Raw genomic sequence first — 21,262 nt, 5'->3', positions numbered from 1 at the left:
AGTAAGGACTCAGTTTGTCACAGAGAGCTGTCTCTACTTTTACTACTTCAGAACATCTCAGAAGGAGTTATTAATTCACTGCAAAGGGAAACTGGAATCCATTTGTTAAGCGAATGGACAGGAATTAACTTGGAAATTTTCTTATTTTTTTAAAGTAGCATCTAGGCACATACATAGATTCCCTGTTTTCAAAAAGTACCAAAAGGCTAAATTTTTACCTAACAGTCCTATCATGTTCAATTCAAGAAGGACTCAAGACATAACATTGTTAAAAAACATTTATTTTAATACAGTCTATCATAAATAAGTCAGTAGAGGTTCCACTCTGCCACAGACGCATCTGAGAAGTAAGAGCCCTGTGCCATCCAACTGGTGAACGTCTGAACGATGTCCCATCTCTTATCCCAGCCAGAGTGCACACCTTCCATGTTGTTCCTCTGCATTGATTGCTTCCAAAACCAGATGACCAAATAGTCCTTTATCCCCAAAGTAAGCTAAAATGTTTGTGAAGAGGAAAAATAAATTAAACCCCAAAGTAAAAACTTCTTAAACATAGCTTAAGAATTAGAAGATTTTATACATTTATGTTTGTGTTTACTCATCTATCAAATTCAGTTAACAGAGGGATCAACCTCATTGGGCAAAAAAAAAACAAACAAACATAGAGACCTATTAAAAGAAATATAGTTTTATTACTTTTTATTGTAGTTACCTATTATAAGCAAAAAGGAAAACATAAATTGAGGTCAATCAAAATATTGATATGAAGGACTGATGAACCCAGAAAATAAAGTTGTATCATTATTAGATCCAGAAAAGAGACAAGAGGTGTTTTACTTCTAAGTCCTGTTGATTAAAAATGTAGTTTCTAGTAGTATGTCAACTTAAATAAAATTGCATTACAAAATGACAATCTGAGCATTCTGTTGATTTTTAGAAATTATTTTCCCTCTACATATAAAGCAAACCAACATGCATCTATTCCCAGTTTTCAAAAGTGTATTAAAATCTCACAATGAACCCCAAGTATTTTTGCATACAGTTAAGATATGAAAACAAATTATTCATTTATCGAAGTCTCTTCCTCATTGGTAATGAGCATCTAAGATAAAGAGAAAAGAAAATCTTCCTTGGCTTTATAAAGATAATGGGAACAATCATTCTCTCAGTTACTTAGTATTCATATATTTTGCCTAAATAATGTTTTACTAAGATATTGCCCCTTATTCATTAAATTCTGCATTTTAAATAAGGCATTCATATCAACCAACCATGTACAATGCACCATCCTGAGTGAAAGAGGAGGACATTAAGACAAATGGGGACCTAATCCCAAGGAATCTAACAACTTAACAAGGGAAACAGACCAGTAAATCATGAACCATATTATCGCCACAAGTGTTATATAAATAAGTTTATATATAAACAATCAACTTTATATTGCTAAATAAGTTTTATATTAATAAAACATTTACATTACTGAAAAGCCTGGCAGATACAAGTCTACTCCTTTCAGGGTACAGACCAGGTAACCCAGGAAGACCTCTCAGTCAAGTCTCCCCAGTGCAAGCAGCACAGTATATGAAATTCTGTAACAGGATAACTCTTATCAGCACTCCTCAATTCCTTCCTGAATCACAAATATCCCTGGAAAGAAATCAGAAGATGTCCCTAATGACAGAAAAGAATGATCATCAGCACCAGCAATGACAGGAGCACTGAGATGACAATAAGGTGAAGAAATAAAAAGCAGGGGGGTGGCTGCTTCATCCAGTCTGCAACTTTGAAGGGTCAACTCTTGGTGGGATAACTGAAGCCAGTACAACAAAAGGGTACATCTAGCACCACCTCTGGATCCTGGATCACCTGGGGCTCAAAAAACACTATTTCTCAGGATGCAGGTCTAGTCTAAAAACTGCACAGGAGGAAATGCTGTATCAGTTCCTGTTCCAAGACCACCAAGAGGTTAGGATTATTTAATTAAGTTAATTCAACATTCAAAAAGTGTTGCCAAAGTAGTTGGCAGCTACTTCAGGTACTTGCAGGACAACATAGAATGCAAATAAGCAACAAGCATAATACAAAGCAAAGAATGACAGACACAAAAGAATACTACAGGAACACAAAAAATGGTGCAATTTCAGTTAGGAGAAGGGGGAAAAGATTTAGGGAAGAGGTGACATTTGAGATTGGGCTTTTCTAGACAAGTGAAAACTGAAAGGAAGAAGCATTCCAGGCTGCGGGAGAATAAGCATACAAAGGCATGAAAAAATACAGCTTATTCTGGGATTAGCATGCAGTGTCACTGTAGCTAGAGCTAGTTCTCACAGGAGAAAGAAGTGGGGTAAATGAGGTGACATCGAAAAGATTAAAAATTATTATTAATAGTTTACTGCTCAAACATTACTTGTCAAGCACTGTAATACTTTACACACAATATTCTTATTCAATCCTCATCGCAATCTTATAAAGTAGATAGTATGCCCAACTTATAAAAGAGAAAACTTATCTTAGAAAGGTTAATGGCCTCTTGGGAAGAAGTATTTGACGGTAACTTTCAGGGCTTGGAAAATGTTCACACAGCTTGACCAGGTAGTCCCATCTCTGATAATGTTTCCTAAGGTACTGTTTCCCTAAGGAAATAACTCGTCTGAGGTCAATCGGCTACTCAGTAGCAGATACATTGCCTGAAACCCCATTTCACAAAAAAGAAAACTGATAGTTCAAAGAGTAAAGGCTAAAAAAAAGGAGCTTGGTGGGGACCTTTGAAAGCAGTTTTAAGAAGCTGCACCATAAAAGCTTAAAGAAAGAGAAAAGTGAAGAAAGGAAGCAGTAAGTGAAGACCATTTACTGAAGAATTTTATCAGGGAAAAGAGAGTAACAGCACAAAGGGACACAAAGAGGGCACACATGGCAATAACCCTTAAGAAGGAAAAACCCTTGCTTTGAGAAAGGAGAGACTGGCAAGTCAGAGAAGATGGAGGAAATTCGTATCAGATGGCACTGTGCTAAGTAACAGGTCATATTACCTAGGGAGGCCACATGACCCAGTGGAAAGTGCGTAAGCCTTGGAGACAGACATACTCTACCACCTACCGACTGTGTGATCAGCTCTGAAGGACTGAAGTGACAATTAGAGATACTGCACATAAAGCACTTAAAACAGTGGCTGACACACTGTAAATGACTGTTAGTAACATGACTATTATTACTTCTGCTCATTCTAGAAAAGAGTGGCTTAGATTAGAAGTCTGAAGAAGCTGAAGACCTAGAATAGCCAGTGAAAAGTCTGTTAGGACAATCAAGAAATGTCTTAAGACAGAGGGTAAAGCTGAAATCCCACAGCACCTGTGCAGGGGTCCTAGTCACCATAGTGCCAGTCCTTTCTACAGAGCAATGCTTCCTGTTCCAGATTCTGCCTTCACACATACACATAAATACACACACACGCATACATATGGCTTTCACAAGTATATACATACACACACACATATGTCTGAGTATATGAATATATATACTCTGTGTATCTGTGTGCGTTGTGTGTGTGGAAGTTTTCACAAGCGCTTATTCAACAACTACAAGGTTGTTTCAGAGAAAGGAATTTGACGATGCATTTTCAGAGTCACAAATGTTCATACACTTTGACAAGGAAATAAATCAAAACCTATGCACATAAAAATGTTTGTTATATTGTTATTTGAAATACTAAAAAACTGAAAAACCTAAGTGATCAACAACTAGAAAATATATGGGCTATCAACTCTAACATTGGGTGAAAAAAACAAAATTCTCTGTACTCTTGTTAGAATGACATAAAAGGCCGTATTTATATGAATGAGGATAAGACAGGAATACAGGTATTAAAAACAGTTCAGCTTTTAAAGTGGTAGGATAAGTTAGTTCTTTTCCTTTTAAAATATGCTTCATTATGGTTATAACGCCAAGGCAGTATATACTAAGCTGGCCAAAAAGTTCGTCTGGCTTTATCCATTCTTACGAAAAACCCGAACGAACTTTTTGGCCAACCCAATAAAAATTAGAAGGGGGAGAGAAAGTAGCTATCTGATAACATAAGTTAGACTGGTCTGCAAACTGCTGCAGTTTTCCAACAGCCCAAAACTACACTTGACTGATAAAGCTGTTACAATACCTACCACTATTTCTCTTTTGCTTGCCATGACTTAGTACTAATGTATGAATGTTTGCCCTGCAATGCTTATTTGTAAGAGCGGTACCTCAAAACAGTTGGTTCAGGCATTCCAGGATCTGCACCCCTCTTAAATCCTGAGGGAGATGGGGAGGGAAGAAAGAGAAAGAGAATAAAAACTAATTAAAACCCTAGCAGACAAAAAATTTACATCAAGACTTTTTCTTTTTAAATCAATCTAGGGTAGCTAGAATGATATCCAGATCTACCAGAATTACCTAGATTTACCTGCGCAACAGAACAGTCTTGAATCTTCACTAGAGTATGTGATTATGTGCAGAACTAATCAGTAGGGAAGACAAACTACCTTATTCCTATAATACACACAATTAGCATAGCAGCCCTTAGCACACACCTTCATTATTAGTCATTACCCACAAAAAAGATATCACAACAACCAAATCACACTGGATGAACTACAGAGAGCACAAAGATTTTTTTTTAAACTATACTTTTTTAAAGAAACAATTGAAGATATCTTATTTTATCCCCTATGAACCACTCTTTTTATAAAGCAGCCAAAGACTGGTGATAGAAAGAGAGAAAAAAAATTCAAGTTATTTTTAATAAAATCAACACTCATTACAAATACGATTAAATAAAACTTTTACCTTTTAAAATATATCAATTAACTAGACAACATACATACTAATTTGCTGAAATAACCGATTAAAATTAGACTTGGCATTAAGAACTGTGGAGTATGAAATTTTACCCCATTTTCAAGACAACAAACTGGCCCACCAGTTTCACAGATGCTGGTAGAAGATACAAGATTCCAAGTCAGAAACAAGGACAGGATTTCCCTGGTGGCGCAGTGGTTAGGAATCTGCCTGCCAACGCAGGGGACACGGTTTCGATCCCTGGTCCGGGAAGATGCCACATGCCGCGACATGCCGGGGAGCAACTAAGCCCATGCACCACAACAAGAGAAGCCACGGCAATGAGAAGCCTGCGCACCGCAACAAAGAGTGTAACCCCCGCTTGCCACAACTAGAGAAAGCCCGCACGCAACAACGAAGACTCAACACAGCCAAAAGTAACTAAATAAATAAAATTTTTTAAAAAAAATGTTAAGGGAGAAAGTTTAGTTATTAAGAAAAAAAAGAGAAGAGAAACAAGGACACTTTATTACTCCCCGCAACAGCTATAGTCAGAGTATTACCATTTAGGAGACGAACCCTGAGATTAGGGAACCAGAATCTTTCATAATGGGCAGTGAGCATGTCTCCCCTTTGCCCTGGAACTATTTTCCAAGGCTGTTCACCCTACAAACATCATTAAAGATATGGAACAAAGGGTGGGTCACTGCCTCTGCTCACCAGATTTGTAGAAATTCAAGATACTATGGAAAATTGTCTTCCAACAGGTAACTCATGAAAATCCTTTTGTTGGTAACTGTCCAAACACATGCTTTATCATCATGTCACTATCTGTCCGATTTTATAGCACTATATTCCCACTATACTCCCTGAAGCCCTAAAAGGTATGTTTGAACCTAAATTACACAAGAAATTCAATCTGCAGTTGCAGCTTTTAGTGAGAGCTAAGGTGGAGAAGTAAAGCATGGGAACTAGGTTAGACATGAAATTAAGTTTAGATACAGTGTAAGGAAAAAGACAATGATTAACAAGGAAGAAGCACAAAAAGATAGCCTTAACATCAATCTCCACCTGAGTTGGACACTAGGGTACCAAAAATCACCATAATGGTAGTCCTAGTAAAGAGAATATAGCTGGTGTGCACAAAAAAGAAAATGAGGTGGAAAAGGAAAGCATTATCTACTCTTCCGACCAAAACCCCTGATACACAGAGTATAACAACCAGCTACAGCTTTCTGGCAGTAGAAAAGGAATTTCAAAAAGGGGAGGAGGGAAAGGTATATGAAGACTTACAGAGCAACAAAGAAACCACAGGGTCTAAGGAAGCAAGAGCAGACTAAAACAGAACCCATATACACAATGGAAAAAGGAGATGGCACAAAGACGGGGAAGCATCAAAGCCCCCATACCTTCCTTAGCTAAAAGAAGAGCTCCTCCCAGTGCTTGACTAGCCAAACTGGGCCGTTCTACCATTAAGTGAAAGCTGAGGTGGGGATGAGTCTGGAAGAAAGAGGGGAATAACAGCCTGTAAGAGCAGGGTGTCCCAATTACTTGCCCTAACCGTTGATACCTATACAAAGTCACTAAAATCTGGCAAAGTAATGCTTCTTTTAAAAATGCATTCAAAATCAGGGAGGAGGGACTCCCCCGGCAGTCCACCCTACAATGCAGGGGACGCAGGTTCAATCCCTGGTCAGGGAACTAAGATCCCACATGCCGCAGGGCAACTAAGCCCGCGTGCCACAACTACTGAGCTCGCTGGCCTCAAATTACAGAGCCCACACGCTCTGGAACCCACGCGCCACAACTACAGAGCCCACGTGCCCTGGGAGGCTGCGCACCACAACTAGAGAAGAGAAAACCTGCACACCACAACTAGAGAGAAGCCCGCGCACTGCAACAAAAGATCCCACATGCCGCAACTATGACCCAACGCAGCCAAAAATAAATAAAATTAATAAAATAAATAATAAATCTTTTTAAAAAAAGATTTATTAAAATTCTCCAATTGGAGAATATTAGGGAAAAAATAAGGGCGGAAAAGGATCTGTTTAAGTCCTGCATACTGAAGTATTTCCAAGTTATCAGTTGGCTTGCAACTCATGGGGAAATGGGAGCCAAAGCTACCTAGAGAATGTCCAGCACAGTCAAACACTCTGTCAAGACTGAGTGAATGTACTTTATCTTACACCAAAAAAAAAAAAAAAAAAAAAAAAGCCAAAAATCAAGAAGCACCTAGTTAAAATCATAGGATTCTGAAATATGAACCTGAGTTTTAGAAAATGTCAAACTGACAGAGCTGAGACTCTTTCCTTTCCACAATACTGCCTGAATAGGGCAGATTAAAATTAAAAGACTATCCAAGGCTAGAAACAGGATAATAAAGTCCCAATGTGCAGCCCTAGGTGAAAATATTTGCCTGAGCACTTACAAATCTTTGCACTACAGCATAGTGGTGAAGAGTATGGGCCTTGATGCCCCAATGCTCGAGTTCATAACTCCCCCACGTGACAGCTGTGTGGCCTTCAGCAAGGAACAGAACTTTTCTATGCCTCGGTTTCCTCACCAGTAAACCCGCTACTCCTGGTGAGAACGCAGAGGCAACCAACAACTATTGTCTTAATCATGCCTCAAAGCAATGGCATACCCACGAGGTTCACCGGTCTCTTTCCACTTAGGCCCACCTGGAAATGTGAGGATAAACGCCCTGAAAACCTACGTAGTGCCAAAGAGTGAATTAGTTGTTTTCACATACGTCAGGTTGTCCTAACTCTCAGAAAAGTAGGTCACCTATAGTTTACAGATGTAAAAACAGGACGGGAGACATTACGTGACTCGTTAAAGACCCCCCCCCAACCCGAAAAAAAAAAAGTAAAGGGCAGAACAAGAACTCGAACTCAGCTTAGACCGACCCCACTCGACAAGACAGCCTCAAAGGGCATGCGCGGCGTGCTCGCGTTTCTCTCTCCCGCCCCAAACCAAAAATGGAGTCTCAGCCTCCGCACCCCCTTCCCTCCCGACTCCTCCCAGGTTCTTCTCTCACTGACCCAGGTAAATCACGAGAGGAATAAAGCCCCAACGGATGGCAAACTGGCCTCCCTTGAAAAGCTGCTGCAGCCTCTGCTTGGCCTCTTTGCTCAGCTTCACCATGGCGACGGCCCCGGCACCACAGGGAAACTGCGGCAACCGCGTCGGGAATCCGAAAAAAAGGAAGGAGATGCGCATGCGCCACACAGCCTTTACGGCAGGAGGCGTGAGCGTCGCCAGCGGAGGTCGTAATTCGTCACCCTTCCACCTGCCTCTCCGCGGCCCCGCCTGTGGAAGGCGCATGCGTGGTTGAGCCTCCTCGTTCAAAGGCCCAAGTTCACTTTCGTCTATTTAGGAATCGCCCAGTTTCGCTGATTGCGGGATATCTGGGGGCACTGGTTTTGGGATTCCTTCTGCCCGGAACGCCATCTCTCTGCCCACAGCCTTACCCATTTTTTAAAGTGTATCTCCAAGTGTTCTTTACCTAACATAGAAGGGACATTAACTAAATTCAAAAGGACCAGGTTTTAGTCCCAACTCAGTTATTCTGACTTGCCGTTTAATCTTGGCCAAGTTATTTAACTTACCTCTGTATCCGTTTGCTTCTTCAAGCTGAAGGTTGAACTGCAAGGAAGGTTACAAACTGACGCCCAACAGAGCCCCTATCCATGTTTTCTTTGACTCCCAGGGTGTTTGGTTGTTTTATTTATTTATTTATTTATTTACATTTTAAATTACTTGCCAACATTTTAAAGTTTGGGAAAGTTCCCATGAAAGTCTGGACTTTTTCAGAGAAGTTGGCGAATCTCATTGCAATCAACACCCATCTTGCCCTCGTTGGTTTAGAATTGCAGTGGTTCTCAGCCCTGGCTGCACAACAGAATCAGTGAGGCATTGTAAAGGCTTACTCCTTGCTGGACCTACTGCTGCTGGGTACCAACTCCTACAAATTATCATTAGTTTGGGGGTGGGGCCTGGGCTTTGGTTTACCTTTGAAGTTCCCAACTTCTGATTCAGTAACTGCCTGGCCGCAGTTGGTGTTTGAGTTTTTGACCCCAGGTCGAGGACTTCTTTATTTCTAAGGCTGTAAGAGATTTCTAAGGCTTTGACCTTGATGCCTTTCCTGGCTCACTCTCAAGATACATCATATTTTCTTTTAAATTCTTTTTTTTTTTAAGTTTATTTGAGCAAAAATTTGTTTAAATCGAGCAGTTCCAAACCAGAAATGCTCCGTCTTTTAAATTCTGAAGGTGCCCAATGGTACATAAAAATTTTCCCTAGCTTTCTGGATATTCCTGTGCTTAGCTCATCATCATGATAATAACAACCTGTCTACTCTGCCTGTGTTAAGTGTTTCAATACAAAAGTTAGTTTTAATCTTTAAAAGAATTTAAGCTTGCATTGCATTAAAGCTTATTTTACTAATTCTTGTAAGGGGTAAACTATATATATTATAGGCCTCATTTTACAGATAAGGAAACTCTCAACTTTTTATCCAAACAGTAAGGATGCATTTCTGTCAGTGGAGCTGAACAATGCCAATGTTATTTGCCTTTATCTAACATTCATGGAGCTACATGCTAGGCATTAGAGATATAAGATTTTTTTTTAAGGCACTACCTTTAAGAATTTCATGTTTGGGAGGAAAAGACGTGCATAAACAAATGATTCCAATATATTGTGACTGTGCTAAGTCCCACGATAAAGTTATACACAAAATACAATGGGAAAGCAAATGGAGGACACCTTACAATGCCTGGAGGTGTCAAGGAACTTCTGAAGAAGCCAATGGTAGTCAAATTGGAAAAGAGGAAATAAATTTGAATCATTAAGGAGGTTAAATCAACAGGACTTGTTGGCCAAATGAATGTGGAGGGCAAATTCGAAAAAGGTGATCAAAGATGACTGCCCAGTTTTGAACTTGGGCAACTAAGTTAGTAGTTTCACTCCTCTGTCTCCGCAAAGTCTAAATTATATAGATTCACCTTCACAGTGATTCCTACACATAGGGTTGGGGATAGGCAACCTTATAATGGCTGGAAGTGCTACAAAACTTCAGTACTAAATTATTTTTTTAAGATTTTTTTTGATGTGGAGGGTCTTTATTGAATTTGTTACAATATTGCTTCTGTTTTATGTTTTGGTTTTTTGGCCCCAAAGCATGTAGGATCTTAGCTCCCCGACCAGGGATCAAACCCACACCCTCTGTGTTGGAAGGTGAAGTCTTAACCACTGGACCACCAGGGAAGTCCCTATTTTTAAATATATAAAATGCACACGCAAGAGTCTTCTCCTATTATAATAATAATTACCATATATTTGTTATTATGTGCCTAGAAAGAAATGTAGAGAAATATACTTCAAACTCTTTGTAGTAGTAATTATCTCAGGGGATGAGGGAGGAAATTATTGGAAATCTTCACTTTCCATGTATCTCTGTAATATGTTGATTTTTGTTCATATTACTTTTATTTTTTTTAAAAAAAAGGTAGATTTTAAAACAAAATAAAACTCTCTAAGGACTCCCTATTGCCTTTAGGATAAAAGATTAAAGATAAAGATATATTGCACAACCTACACGGTCCTTGAAGTCACCAGATTTTCTCTCATCTCTTCTCTTACCTCTACCAGAAATGCCTTCCCACACCCCTTTCTTTTTTAAGGTCCATTCAAATATCTACTCCAGGATGTAATCTCCCCGACCTGTCCAGGGCAAGTTGAACACTTCCTCTCTGGTGCCCCGACTCTCAAGTTGATTTATCACTATTTATTAACATGACCATTTCCCCAAGTAGACTACAGGCACAAATCTCATATCCTCAACTACTGTATATTTAACACTTGTGGAATTGTTGAATGAATGTCGTCAGGAACTAACAGTCTTGGTTAATTATGCTACTTAATCAGCCACAGAACAGGTATCTAAAATGCTTATTTGTAAATTTATGATTAGAGATATTCTTGGCAAAAGAACTGACATTCTCCTTCCTAGTGGGCAACTACACTCAGACAACCAATTAGAAATAACTAATACTTACTGGGTGCTTACTATATGCATGCACTGTGCTTGCTCACATGCTTTAACTCGTTGAATCTTCTCAACTCTGTGAGATGGGGACTGTATTAACAATCTCATTTTGAGAAAACTGAGGCACAGGGAAGTGAAGTAAATTTGCCCAAGTTCATAGAGCTGGTAAATGGTGGAAGTAGTGTCTAAACCCAGACGCTCTTACTCCAGAACTTGAATGTTAACCATGACACTAGACTGCGTTATAGAAGAGGAGTAAACACAGGGCCAGAAGAAAAGAAATAGTATATTCTCAAAAAATATTTTCCTCATGCTGTGATAGAAAAAAGAATTATTTCCATTGTACTGAAGCAACACATACGACTAGACCAAATGCTGGCCAGTGACCCAAAGGGATGCTGACTGGCTGAACCAACCAGACTCTCCCTAAATGAGATTTGAACTCAAGATAGAAATAACAATTTGACCAAAGCTGGTAAGATAGAGAGAATAGAAGACATGAAGCAGCAGAAGGCACAAGTAGGCAGAAACCGTGAAATAAGAGAATATTGAGTTATAATGATATAAAAGCCCTCAGGTAAAGAATAACATGCTTTCTGAGGTTTTTTGTTTGTTTTTGTTTGTTTTTTGGCCTTGCCGTGGGGCTTATGGGATCTTAGTTCCCCGGTCAGGTATCAAACCCATGCCCCCTGCAGTGGAAGCAAGAAGTCCTAACCACTGAACCACCAGGGAAGTCACACATGCTTTCTGGTGATAGCGCAATAAGATAGTCCCACCTGGAGTTTCCTGTAGGCTGAACAATCTTCCATTCCTCAGCTTTATTCCAAAGTTGGTAAGCCTGGCCTTGCCATGGTTCCTGTTCTGTAACGTAGAACAAAGTGGAACTAATCAATTACATTATAACCCCCATGGTGTCAGCTAATTATAAAATAACAGAAGAGAGGTGAAGGCATGAAGGTGAGAAACTCAGGGGAAAAAATCAACTGTCAGGATTTCACCAGCAACATCCAGAGAAAAGATAATACTAACTCTGTCTTCTTAGGAAAAAAATACCTCTAGAGAGGGTTAGATGGTTGAACCCTTTAAGTTGTTAAGAGGAAAGAAACCTACAGAAATATGGGTGGTAGACATTTCTGACAGCACAGCCAGGCTTCACAGAAAAACAGGAACCACTCCTTTAAATGTCTATTTCCACATCTGTAAAATGGAAAGGGAATAACTACTTGTTATGGACTGAATTCTGTCCCCCTCCCCCCAATTCATATGTTGAAGCCTCAACCCCCTGTGGAGGGATTTGGAGAAAGGGCCTTTAAGGAGGTAATTAAGATCAAATGAAGTCTTAAGAGTGGACCCTAATCTGATAGGGCCTGTTCTTATAAGAAAAGAAAGAGACACTAGAGCTCTCTGTCCTCGGGCACACAGAGGAAAGGCCATGTGAGGACACAGTGAGAAGAGAGCACCTTGATCCAGGACTTTGAGCCTCTAGAAGTGTGAGAAAACAAACTTCAGTTGTTTAAGCCACCCAGTCTGTGTTGTTGTGTTATGGCAGTCTGAGCAGACTAATATACCACCTAACAGGGTTGTGTGTAAGGAAAATTAAATCAGATCATGTTAATGTATTAATAAAAGTACCATGTATTGGGCACCTCCCTGTGCCAGGCCCTTCATGGACATCATCTCCAGTCCTCCAAAACTTCATGCTCTTTGCACCCCTCACACTGCTTGGTGTGTAGTTAGTTTGTTGAATTTTGAATCTGAACATCATGGTCTTATTAACACAACATTTATAAGCCATAATTGTTTTTATGCATTCACTCATTCTGGAGTATTGAGTACTGACAATGTCCAGCTCCTTGTGCTATGGATAATTATGTGTGGAGACCCATAAGAAAATGAGGTACAGTCTTCCACTTAGAGACTCTGTGATCTAGTTAGAGAGAGTAAGACAAGTATATTAATAAGTTACTTGTCCATGTGACTAATCTTTGGAAAAACAATAACATCACATCAAGGTTAAACACAGGGACCCAGGGGCAGAAGCTCTGCATTTGGATCCTGGCTCTGTCACTTAGCTGTGTGATCATGGTCAAGTTATTTAACCTCTCTGAGTCTCTTTTCTCATCTGCAAAAGAAGATAACAATAATATCCACCTCAATCAGTTACTGTAAAGATGAAGAGATAATATGCTTGAAATATGGGGCCTAACTAAAAGACTTAGGCAAAGGTAAGCTATTTCTATTATTGTTTGTTGTTTGCGTCTTCATTCTTACTGGTTTCTGTTTCAAAGATCAACCTTTTTCAGAAGTTTTTTCTCTAGTTCTAAGGCTACCTATCAACAGCCTTCCAGGAACTGGCTGCACCTACTACATACAGAGCTACAGAGTGCACAAAGGACAGACTACTACAACCTGCGACAGAGTGTAAGCTCCTCAAGGAATAGAGTTTATACTTTGTGTCCATTAAATCTGAATACAATGCTGTGCCATGGAGGGAGACTAACATAAATCCATTGCTATAAAAAAAAGAACATAGAGTTAGAAGTCACGTGGATCTGAGAGCAGACTTGTCAACCTTTGAATCCAACTCTGCCATTTCCCCAAAACAAGAACTGCAAGAACTAGTTGATAATATATCAGAAAAACTAGTTAATTCACCATGGTTACCAGGAAAACAGGGCCTATTTTCCAAAATGCAGCCAAATATATGCACCAAAATGAAAAAGAGGAGAAAAATTTAGCATGCATCTGGTTTTCCAGAAATGGTATATTAAAAATATATCAATATTCAAACACCATGTGCTTTCTTGAATTTTTAACTCTTACTTTGTCCTCTTTTTTTTCTGCTAGGGTGTTTTGGGTGGATAGATAATTTCTTACTGCCATGATACAGCTTGGGATTCTTAAGCATATCCAGCGAGCATATGCATGGAATACAATTTCTGCAAAGAAGAGTTAGCCAAAAAGTATCACTGGGACATCTACCAAGTGTAGGGTTCTGCCAGGAAAAGGGAGTTTCAGAAAACTGTCCTCAGCTCCTGCCTACAAGGATTTGGGAATCTTATTTGGGGACAGAGTGCCCATACCCTTGAAAGACAAGAGAGTATGGGATAAGAGCCAAATGTGTAGGGCAGACAATATACTGTTATAGAAATCTGGATGAGAGACAAGTCACAGAGGGCTGGATTGTTCAGGGGGAACATCACAGAACTGAGCCTGAGCTAGTTTCTGATGGCTGAGGAAGAGGGAGACAAGAATAAAGAAATGCCAGAAGGTGCAGGATTTGAAAAGAGAGAGTAAAACGATTTAGGTGGAACAGAAGCTCCAGGCAGGAAATAATGAGACCAAGTTATAAAAAGAATGTAAATGTCATGTTAAGAAATTTGGATTTTAGCCAAAGAGTAGCTAGAAAGCTACTGAATATTTTAGAGGAAAAAAAATTACAAGGTAAAAGCACTTTATTTTTAGGGTTTAATTTTTTCAGTTTTCTTAATTTTGTTGAAAAGGAAATAAATTCACATCGTGTAAATTTAAAAGGTACAAAAGGTACTCAGTGAAAGGTCTCCCTCTGCTTCTGTCCCCTGCTGCCCATTTTTATCCCTGGAAGCAAATCAATGTTACCGATTTCCTATATATTCTTCCAAAGATATCTATGCATATGTTTTGCAAATAGAATACAGTCAGATTTACTTACCTTAAAAATGTAATTTAAAGATTATTTTATATGAATACATAAAAAGATTTCTCATTACCTTTTTAAAAAATAGATGGATTGGTACAAAAGAGCATAATTCTATTTCTTTTACACTTTGCTGCTCAGATCTTCTCCTTGGAGGCAACCCAATGTCTCTAGTTTCATATACATCCTTCCAGAGATATTCTACGCATATGGAAACAAATAAACACAAACTCACACATCCTCCTCACCCCTTTAAAAATATACAAATAGGATGCATAATATACACTATCTCACCTTCTTTCTTTATTTTAAAATATTTCTTAGAAACCCAAATAAAGTCTTTACTTAAATTAATGGTATTGTACCGATCTCAACTTTCTGGTTTTAACAATGGATTATGGTTATGTATATCTTATCACTGGAGGAAGCTGGGTGAATAGAGAGTTCCTGACCCACAGGAACTGCCTGTACAATTTTTGGAACTTCTTGGAAGTCTTAAAATATGTCAAAATAAAAAGTATTAAGAATATTTCTTAGCAATTATTTCAGATCAGTACATAAATAGCTTCCCTTTTTATAGATGCATAGTCATACTTTTCATGAATAAAATATTTAACTTGTCCCCTATGAAGCCAAGTATCTCAGATTTCCTTTAAATTCCTGAAAATGAATAACAGTGTCGAACCGTGTGTACTCAAACTTTGACTCGATGGTTAAGAGTGGGCTAGGTACCAAACTATGTAACCACAATAAAGACTGTAGTGGGAAATCAGGGGCTGGGAAATCAGGAGCACCCAGTTCTCATCCTGGTCTTCTGCTCACTAATGTTTGACTTGGTGTAGGTCACTTAACCCTCCTGTTTTGGCTCTCTCATCTGCAACATTGGGATTACCTGCCTTGGTTACCTTTCAATTATCTTGAGGGTTAGACAAGATGATAGATGGAACATGACTTACTTAAGTTGAATCCACTATAAAAATAAAAGTTAGGCATGTATGACTATCACCTATACCAGAATCCTCTACCTACAATCAGAAATAGGAGTTATCTCCACAGACATAAAGAACAGATTTGTGGTTGTCAAGGGGAAGTGGGGGTGGGGAAGGGATGGAGTGGGAGTTTGGGGTTAGCAGATGCAAAGTATTGTATATAGAATGGATAAACAACAATGTTGTTGTTTATCTATTGAGAACTATACTCAATATTTTGTAATAACCTATATGGGAAAAGAATCTTAAAAAGAATAAATAAATAAATAAATAAATATATATATATATATATATACACACACATATATATTATATATATAATACATAATATATATATAAAGCTGAATCTCTTTACTCTACACCTGAAACTAACACATTTTAAATCAACTATACTTCAATAAAAAATAATTTTTTAAAAAGACAAAAGAAAAGAATATAAAAAATGCATACATGTAAAATGAAATCACTTTGCTATAGAGCAGAAATTAACACACATTGTAAATCAACTATACTTCAGTAAAAAAAACAAAAGAAATACGAGTTATCTCACGGCAGATTTAGTCTCCCTTTGAGTGCCAAAGAAAGCTGCATCTTACCCCATGTTATTTTTGATTTAAAATAAAATTATTTCCTGAGCGCTTCTGTTTTCTAATCCAGTCACTAATGACTGTCAGAAGGGGTGCCACACAGTAATAATGATAAATAAAACATTTGCATTTAATAGCCATTCTGCCTCACTTCAAAGCACAGTTTAATAACCCATCTAACAGGTTGCCTCCTTCGTATTAGTACATTTTGGAGGTAAAGCATCCTGCTGGACACATCAAGAAGCAATTTTAGTTAACACCCAGACATTCTAAAGGGGTCTCACTCAAGGGCGATATTCAAAGTATTGGCTTCCACCAATCAGAATAGCACCAAAAGACACACCCACACTGGTTCACCTGGGCTGGAAACCAGAGTGCAGGTTTTATTTTTGTTTCTTGTTTTCCCTGAAAGGGAACTTCATGTTGAATTTCTCCAAGAACTAGACAATGTAGCCAACACCTATGTTTAAATTTTTCAAGCTAAACATTTTCTCCTCAGTATTCTATGGAGCAGAACTGGGAAATATTCAACGCCTTTTCTCTAAGGAGATGTGTGGCTCCTCGTGCAGAGTTGCTTGCTGCCTGCAGCCTGCTCACAGTGGGTGCCTGTTATCCCAGTGGCAACACCAGCTTAGTTAAATTTTCATAGGCTGCTGTTCACTGGGCCTGAACTGATGATACTAACCAGGTAAATGGTTATGCCCTGGGATCCAGGAGTTCTACTTCTCAGAATTTACCCTAAGGAAAGGATGGACGCTTTAAGGGAGGTATCAGCTCACTACGGATCATCCTAGCTGCACTCCTCACCTATAGGGAGGGGTCCTCAGTAGCCGGCAGCTCTATCCCGTTTGACTCACCACTGGTCCAGCTGATTGGACAAAGTATAGATTCCCAACACAAAAAGAGCCAGTCGGAGCCTTTCTCCCAGAATTTGGAATTGGGACAAAGAGATTCCACTTCAGTCAAAAATAGACTCCTGTGGGGCTTCCCTGGTGGCGCAGTGGTTGAGAGCCCGCCTGCCGATGCAGGGGACACAGGTTCGTGCCCCGATCCGGGAAGATCCCACATGCCGTGGAGCGGCTGGGCCCATGAGCCATGGCCGCTGGGCCTGCGCGTCTGGAGCCTGTGCTCCGCAACGGGAGAGGCCACAACAGTGAGAGGCCCTCATTAAAAAAAAAAAAAAAAAAAAAAAAAGACACTTGTAAGATAGAGATACAATGTTGAAAGAGCGAAGGGACCCATCTTCTCCCACCATGGGGCCTGAGTAACAGAAAAAGCTGGGCAATGGGAGAAGAATGAAGCCCACCCAGAGGGAAGCAGCCAGAAGAGGCCCACCTGGCTACAGGGTCCATTCCTTTCCCTGGGCCCCTCGCCTTTCCTCCCTCTCTGTGACACTCCCTCTATCATCATCAAAAGTCCGTCAATTGACTGACAATAGGGAATTCCCTGGCAGTCCAGTGGTTAAGATTCCATGCTTTCATTACTGAGGGCCCGGGTTCAATCCCTGGTCGGGGAACTGCACAAGACACACCGTGCAGTGCGGCCAAGGGGGGAAAAAATGGCTGACAATAACTTGAATTGGTCTCTTGCAACTAAAGAATTTAACTAGAAAATAGCTCACGAAAATACTCATTGCAGCATGATTTGAGACTTGGAAGCAACCTCAATGTTCAGCAGCAGGAGAATCGTTGTCAGTGCTGCCATACACAGGTGTGCAGCCTTTTAAAACACAGATTACACAAACCGTGTAGCAACAGGATTAAAGAGTTGTTAACTGATACAAGGATAAAGCAAAATTTTATGAGCACTTGGGTTACAGCTATATACAAAATATGTCTAAAGATGGACAAAGGCTGGAAGAGAAGAGAAAACAGACCAGAAAAAGTAGATGTGGAAATATGAGGTGATAAATACATAAAATTGAACATGGCACTGGGAATGGAAATGAAAGTAAGGATGTGAATGGCCTATTGAACGAAACATTGACTGGAAAGGTAATCAGCTATGAGATTTCAAGTTTGGATGATGGTATTTGGTGATATTAACACAAATAGCAAAGAAAGGGGAAGGAAGGGAAGGGAGGGAAAAACAAAAGAAAGGAAAGAGGGAAAAGAGGAATACAACAGTCCTGGAACAAGGGCTCTGCTATTGTGGGAGAGTTAACATGCTTTGTTAGACACAGAATCATATCTGAACACAAACCTGAAGATCTTCTGGTTTTCATTCTACAAATGGAAAACCCGAGGTCCCCAGAGGTGAAGGCCATCTAGCTAAGACTTAACAGATCCAGGTTCTTAAAATTCAAGGGCAGTGGACTTCATATATACACCATACTGTCCATTGTTTCATAAAAATATACAAAAACTGGATTAAAGCCAAGATAAAATGGGTTTGATTTGCAGACCTTTCCTCATTGACCTACTGATAAATTAAGTTCTCATTTCATTGTCAGATTCTTCCCTGAGAAACACTGCTATTTAAAAATATTGATTTCAGGCTTCACTGGTGGCACAGTGGTTGAGAGTCCACCTGACGGTGCAGGGAACATGGGTTCGTGCCCTGGTCCAGGAGGATCCCCGCGTGCCATGGAGCGGCTGGGCCTGTGAGCCATGGCTGCTGGGCTTGCGCGTCCGGAGCCTGTGCTCCGCAGCGGGAGAGGCCACAACAGTGAGAGGCCCGCATATGGCAAAAAAAAAAAAAAAGAGTTAGAAATGAGGGCAAGACATATGAATGAAGGTTCCTCCCAGCAGGAGGCACTATAGCACATGGAATCAGACTGCAGGGGCAAACCTTAGCTTTGCAGCTCTCACTAGATACAAACTCTTGGATGAGTCTTAGGTGGTACGTAGTAGATGCTCTATAAATGTCAGCTCTTATTATTAGCCAACTGAAAGGCAGGACTACTTGCCGTGACTGCTGGTTCCAGGTTAAGGCATTAGGGATGACTTAGGGACCTTTGGGCAAGCATGGAAGAGTCCAGTTAGGCAGACTAAGCCACACCAGGGCCTGGACATACAGGCAGGCAAGTAAACAGATCAGATGAAATCTGAGCAACAGCTCACACTGGGTTTCCTAGAGAATGTTCAAAGTTGGGTTTAAGGGGCAGGATGCCAGGACAGGAAATAATTGGAGAATACTCAGCTTAACCCTAGAAGAGAACTGAAGCAAGCCAACAATGGTGGTAGTTGGGGAGGGTGGGAAAGGATATAATAGAAAAAAAAAGTGCTCAGCACCATTCAGGACATAGGAAGAAACCTGGTTACCTGGCAACATCAAATGGTAGGTTGGAGTTAGTGGCTTAGAGGTAACACTTGTTAAAAACTGTGCAGGGGGCTTCCCTGGTGGCGCAGTGGTTGAGAGTCCGCCTGCCAATGCAGGGGACACGGGTTCGTGCCCCGGTCTGGGAGGATCCCACATGCCGCGGAGCGGCTGGGCCCGTGAGCCATGGCCGCTGGGCCTGCGCGTCTGGAGCCTGTGCTCTGCAACGGAAGAGGCCACAGCAGTGAGAGGCCTGCATACCGCAAAAAAAAAAAAAAAAAAAAAAAAAAAAAAAAAAAAACTGTGCAGGGTCTAAAGTTTTACCCCATTTCCAAGCTTGCAAGTTACTCTCATGGACACTGGTAAAAGGCATGAGCCTCTTGGCCAGAGACTGAGGATTTTATTACATGTGGCAAAAGAAGTAGCCAGAGCTTTGTGTTGGTTTGTAGTGGTTCCCCATGTCCCCCGAATCCCACAGTGATGACACAAAGGACCCATCCAGGATGCCTGCACATGCAGAGGGTGGCCATGGGAGAGGAACACTGACCTGGAGGGATTCATTGTTTTTATAGTGAGCAGTAGCAAACCTTTGTCTGGGAGGAGGCATTGCCTCTTCCCTGAAGGTCGCTTGCTGCACACATAACCCTGAATAATGGCCTGGACAAAGAGCCATTGGGGCCTTGCATTCTTGGCATACTCAGAAAGAACAGATGGGGAGGCCCAGTGCCCATGGCAGATTCTCTCTTCCAACAACCCTTTTAAACCAGGATGGAGGGCTTCCCTGGTGGCGCAGTGGTTGAGAGTCTGCCTGCCAATGCAGGGGACACGGGTTCGTGCCCCGGTCTGGGAAGATCCCACATGCCGCGGAGCGGCTGGGCCCGTGAGCCATGGCCGCTGAGCCTGCGCGTCCGGAGCCTGTGCTCCGCAACGGGAGAGGCCACAACAGTGAGAGGCCCGCGTACCACACACACACACACAAAAAGCCAGGATGGAAACTTTAGTCAGGGTGAATTCAAAAATGAGGTGGAATTAAGTCAAAAGAAAAGAGACTGTAGAAGCGCAAAAGTGAGGTGCTGGAGAGAGCAGGTGAGTCGGAGGCTGGCTCTGGAGATAAGGAGAGACCCCAGACAGGGACGTGGGCCTCATCCAGCATAGAAGTCATAAGAAAAGGTAAGATCTGCAAGGGAGAGAAGGCAGAGAGAGAAGGACTCACGTAAAATGCCCAACTGAATTAGCAGATGCAAACTATTATATATAGGAGGGATAAACAACAAGGTCCTACTGTATAGCACAGGGAACTATATTCAATATCCTGTGATAAACCATAATGGAAAAGACTATGAAAAAGAATGTGTATGTATATGTATAAGTGAATCACTTTGCCATAGACCAGAAACTAACACAACATTGTACATCAACTATACTTGAATAAAATAATTCTTTTCAATGCCCAGTTGAGAGGCTAGGACATTGAGACAGAGGCAGCCAGGTGGAGTAGGAAGTTCAGGCAGGGGGAGAACCGGGGCTGTGTGAAATCAGTCAGAGCACGCCTGCGCTCAGAGGTCTAGGGAGACCCTCCCAGCCCAGCCCCCCAGCCAGGCGAGGGGCCCCTTCCATGCACTCCCTCAGCGCCTCCTGTCGGCTCCACTGCCCCATGGCTGGCTGTGACCGCCCTGGGATTATAAATCCTCCTGGAACGGGGGCCCTGTGATTCACCTCCATACCCAGGGTCTGCAGCAGCGCCTCTCGTGGCTGGCGTTCAATGTACACACTGTGAATTAACAAGTCAACCAGTTAGTCGGTGAGGCAGTTTCTGGAAGCCTTACAGTGTCAGATTCTGCCCGTGAATCATATAAGATGAGGAGTGAGAACAAAGCGGCTGCTCATG

General features: G+C 40.9%; 1 protein-coding gene across 2 annotated transcripts; it reads right to left on the bottom strand.

The window, feature by feature from the left end:
• Window positions 1-260: 260 nt before the first annotated feature.
• On the bottom strand, window positions 261-8,029 carry TOMM7 (translocase of outer mitochondrial membrane 7). 2 transcript variants are annotated; one of them, XM_082631805.1, is made up of 3 exons: window positions 7,857-8,025; window positions 4,236-4,284; window positions 261-494 (listed from the first exon to the last, which is right to left on the bottom strand). In XM_082631805.1, the coding sequence occupies exons 1-3, from the start codon at window positions 7,957-7,959 to the stop codon at window positions 479-481; spliced, it is 168 nt and encodes a 55-aa protein (XP_082487931.1). In that variant the 5' UTR covers window positions 7,960-8,025; the 3' UTR covers window positions 261-478. The 2 variants fall into 2 exon arrangements, with proteins under 2 accessions (XP_082487931.1, XP_082487932.1); XM_082631806.1 differs by lacking the exon at window positions 261-494 and adding an exon at window positions 504-2,633 and having other exon boundaries at window positions 7,857-8,029.
• Between the last annotated feature and the right edge of the window lie 13,233 nt (window positions 8,030-21,262).

The sequence above is a fragment of the Mesoplodon mirus genome (assembly GCF_964341445.2).
Source record: "Mesoplodon mirus genome assembly, chromosome: 9".
Lineage (NCBI taxonomy): Eukaryota > Metazoa > Chordata > Mammalia > Artiodactyla > Ziphiidae > Mesoplodon > Mesoplodon mirus.
The sequence above is the reverse complement of the archived record's forward strand: the minus strand, read 5'-3'. Positions and strand labels throughout refer to the sequence as shown.

What these genes read in the sequence shown, in the direction of transcription:
- TOMM7 (XM_082631806.1), bottom strand. Translation starts at nt 7,959, where the DNA reads ATGGTGAAGCTGAGCAAAGAGGCCAAGCAGAGGCTGCAGCAGCTTTTC. An exon ending in TCCTCTCGTGATTTACCTGG is followed by an intron (nt 4,285 to 7,856) that starts GTCAGTGAGAGA and finishes CATCTCCCTCAG; the next exon opens with GATTTAAGAGGGGTGCAGAT.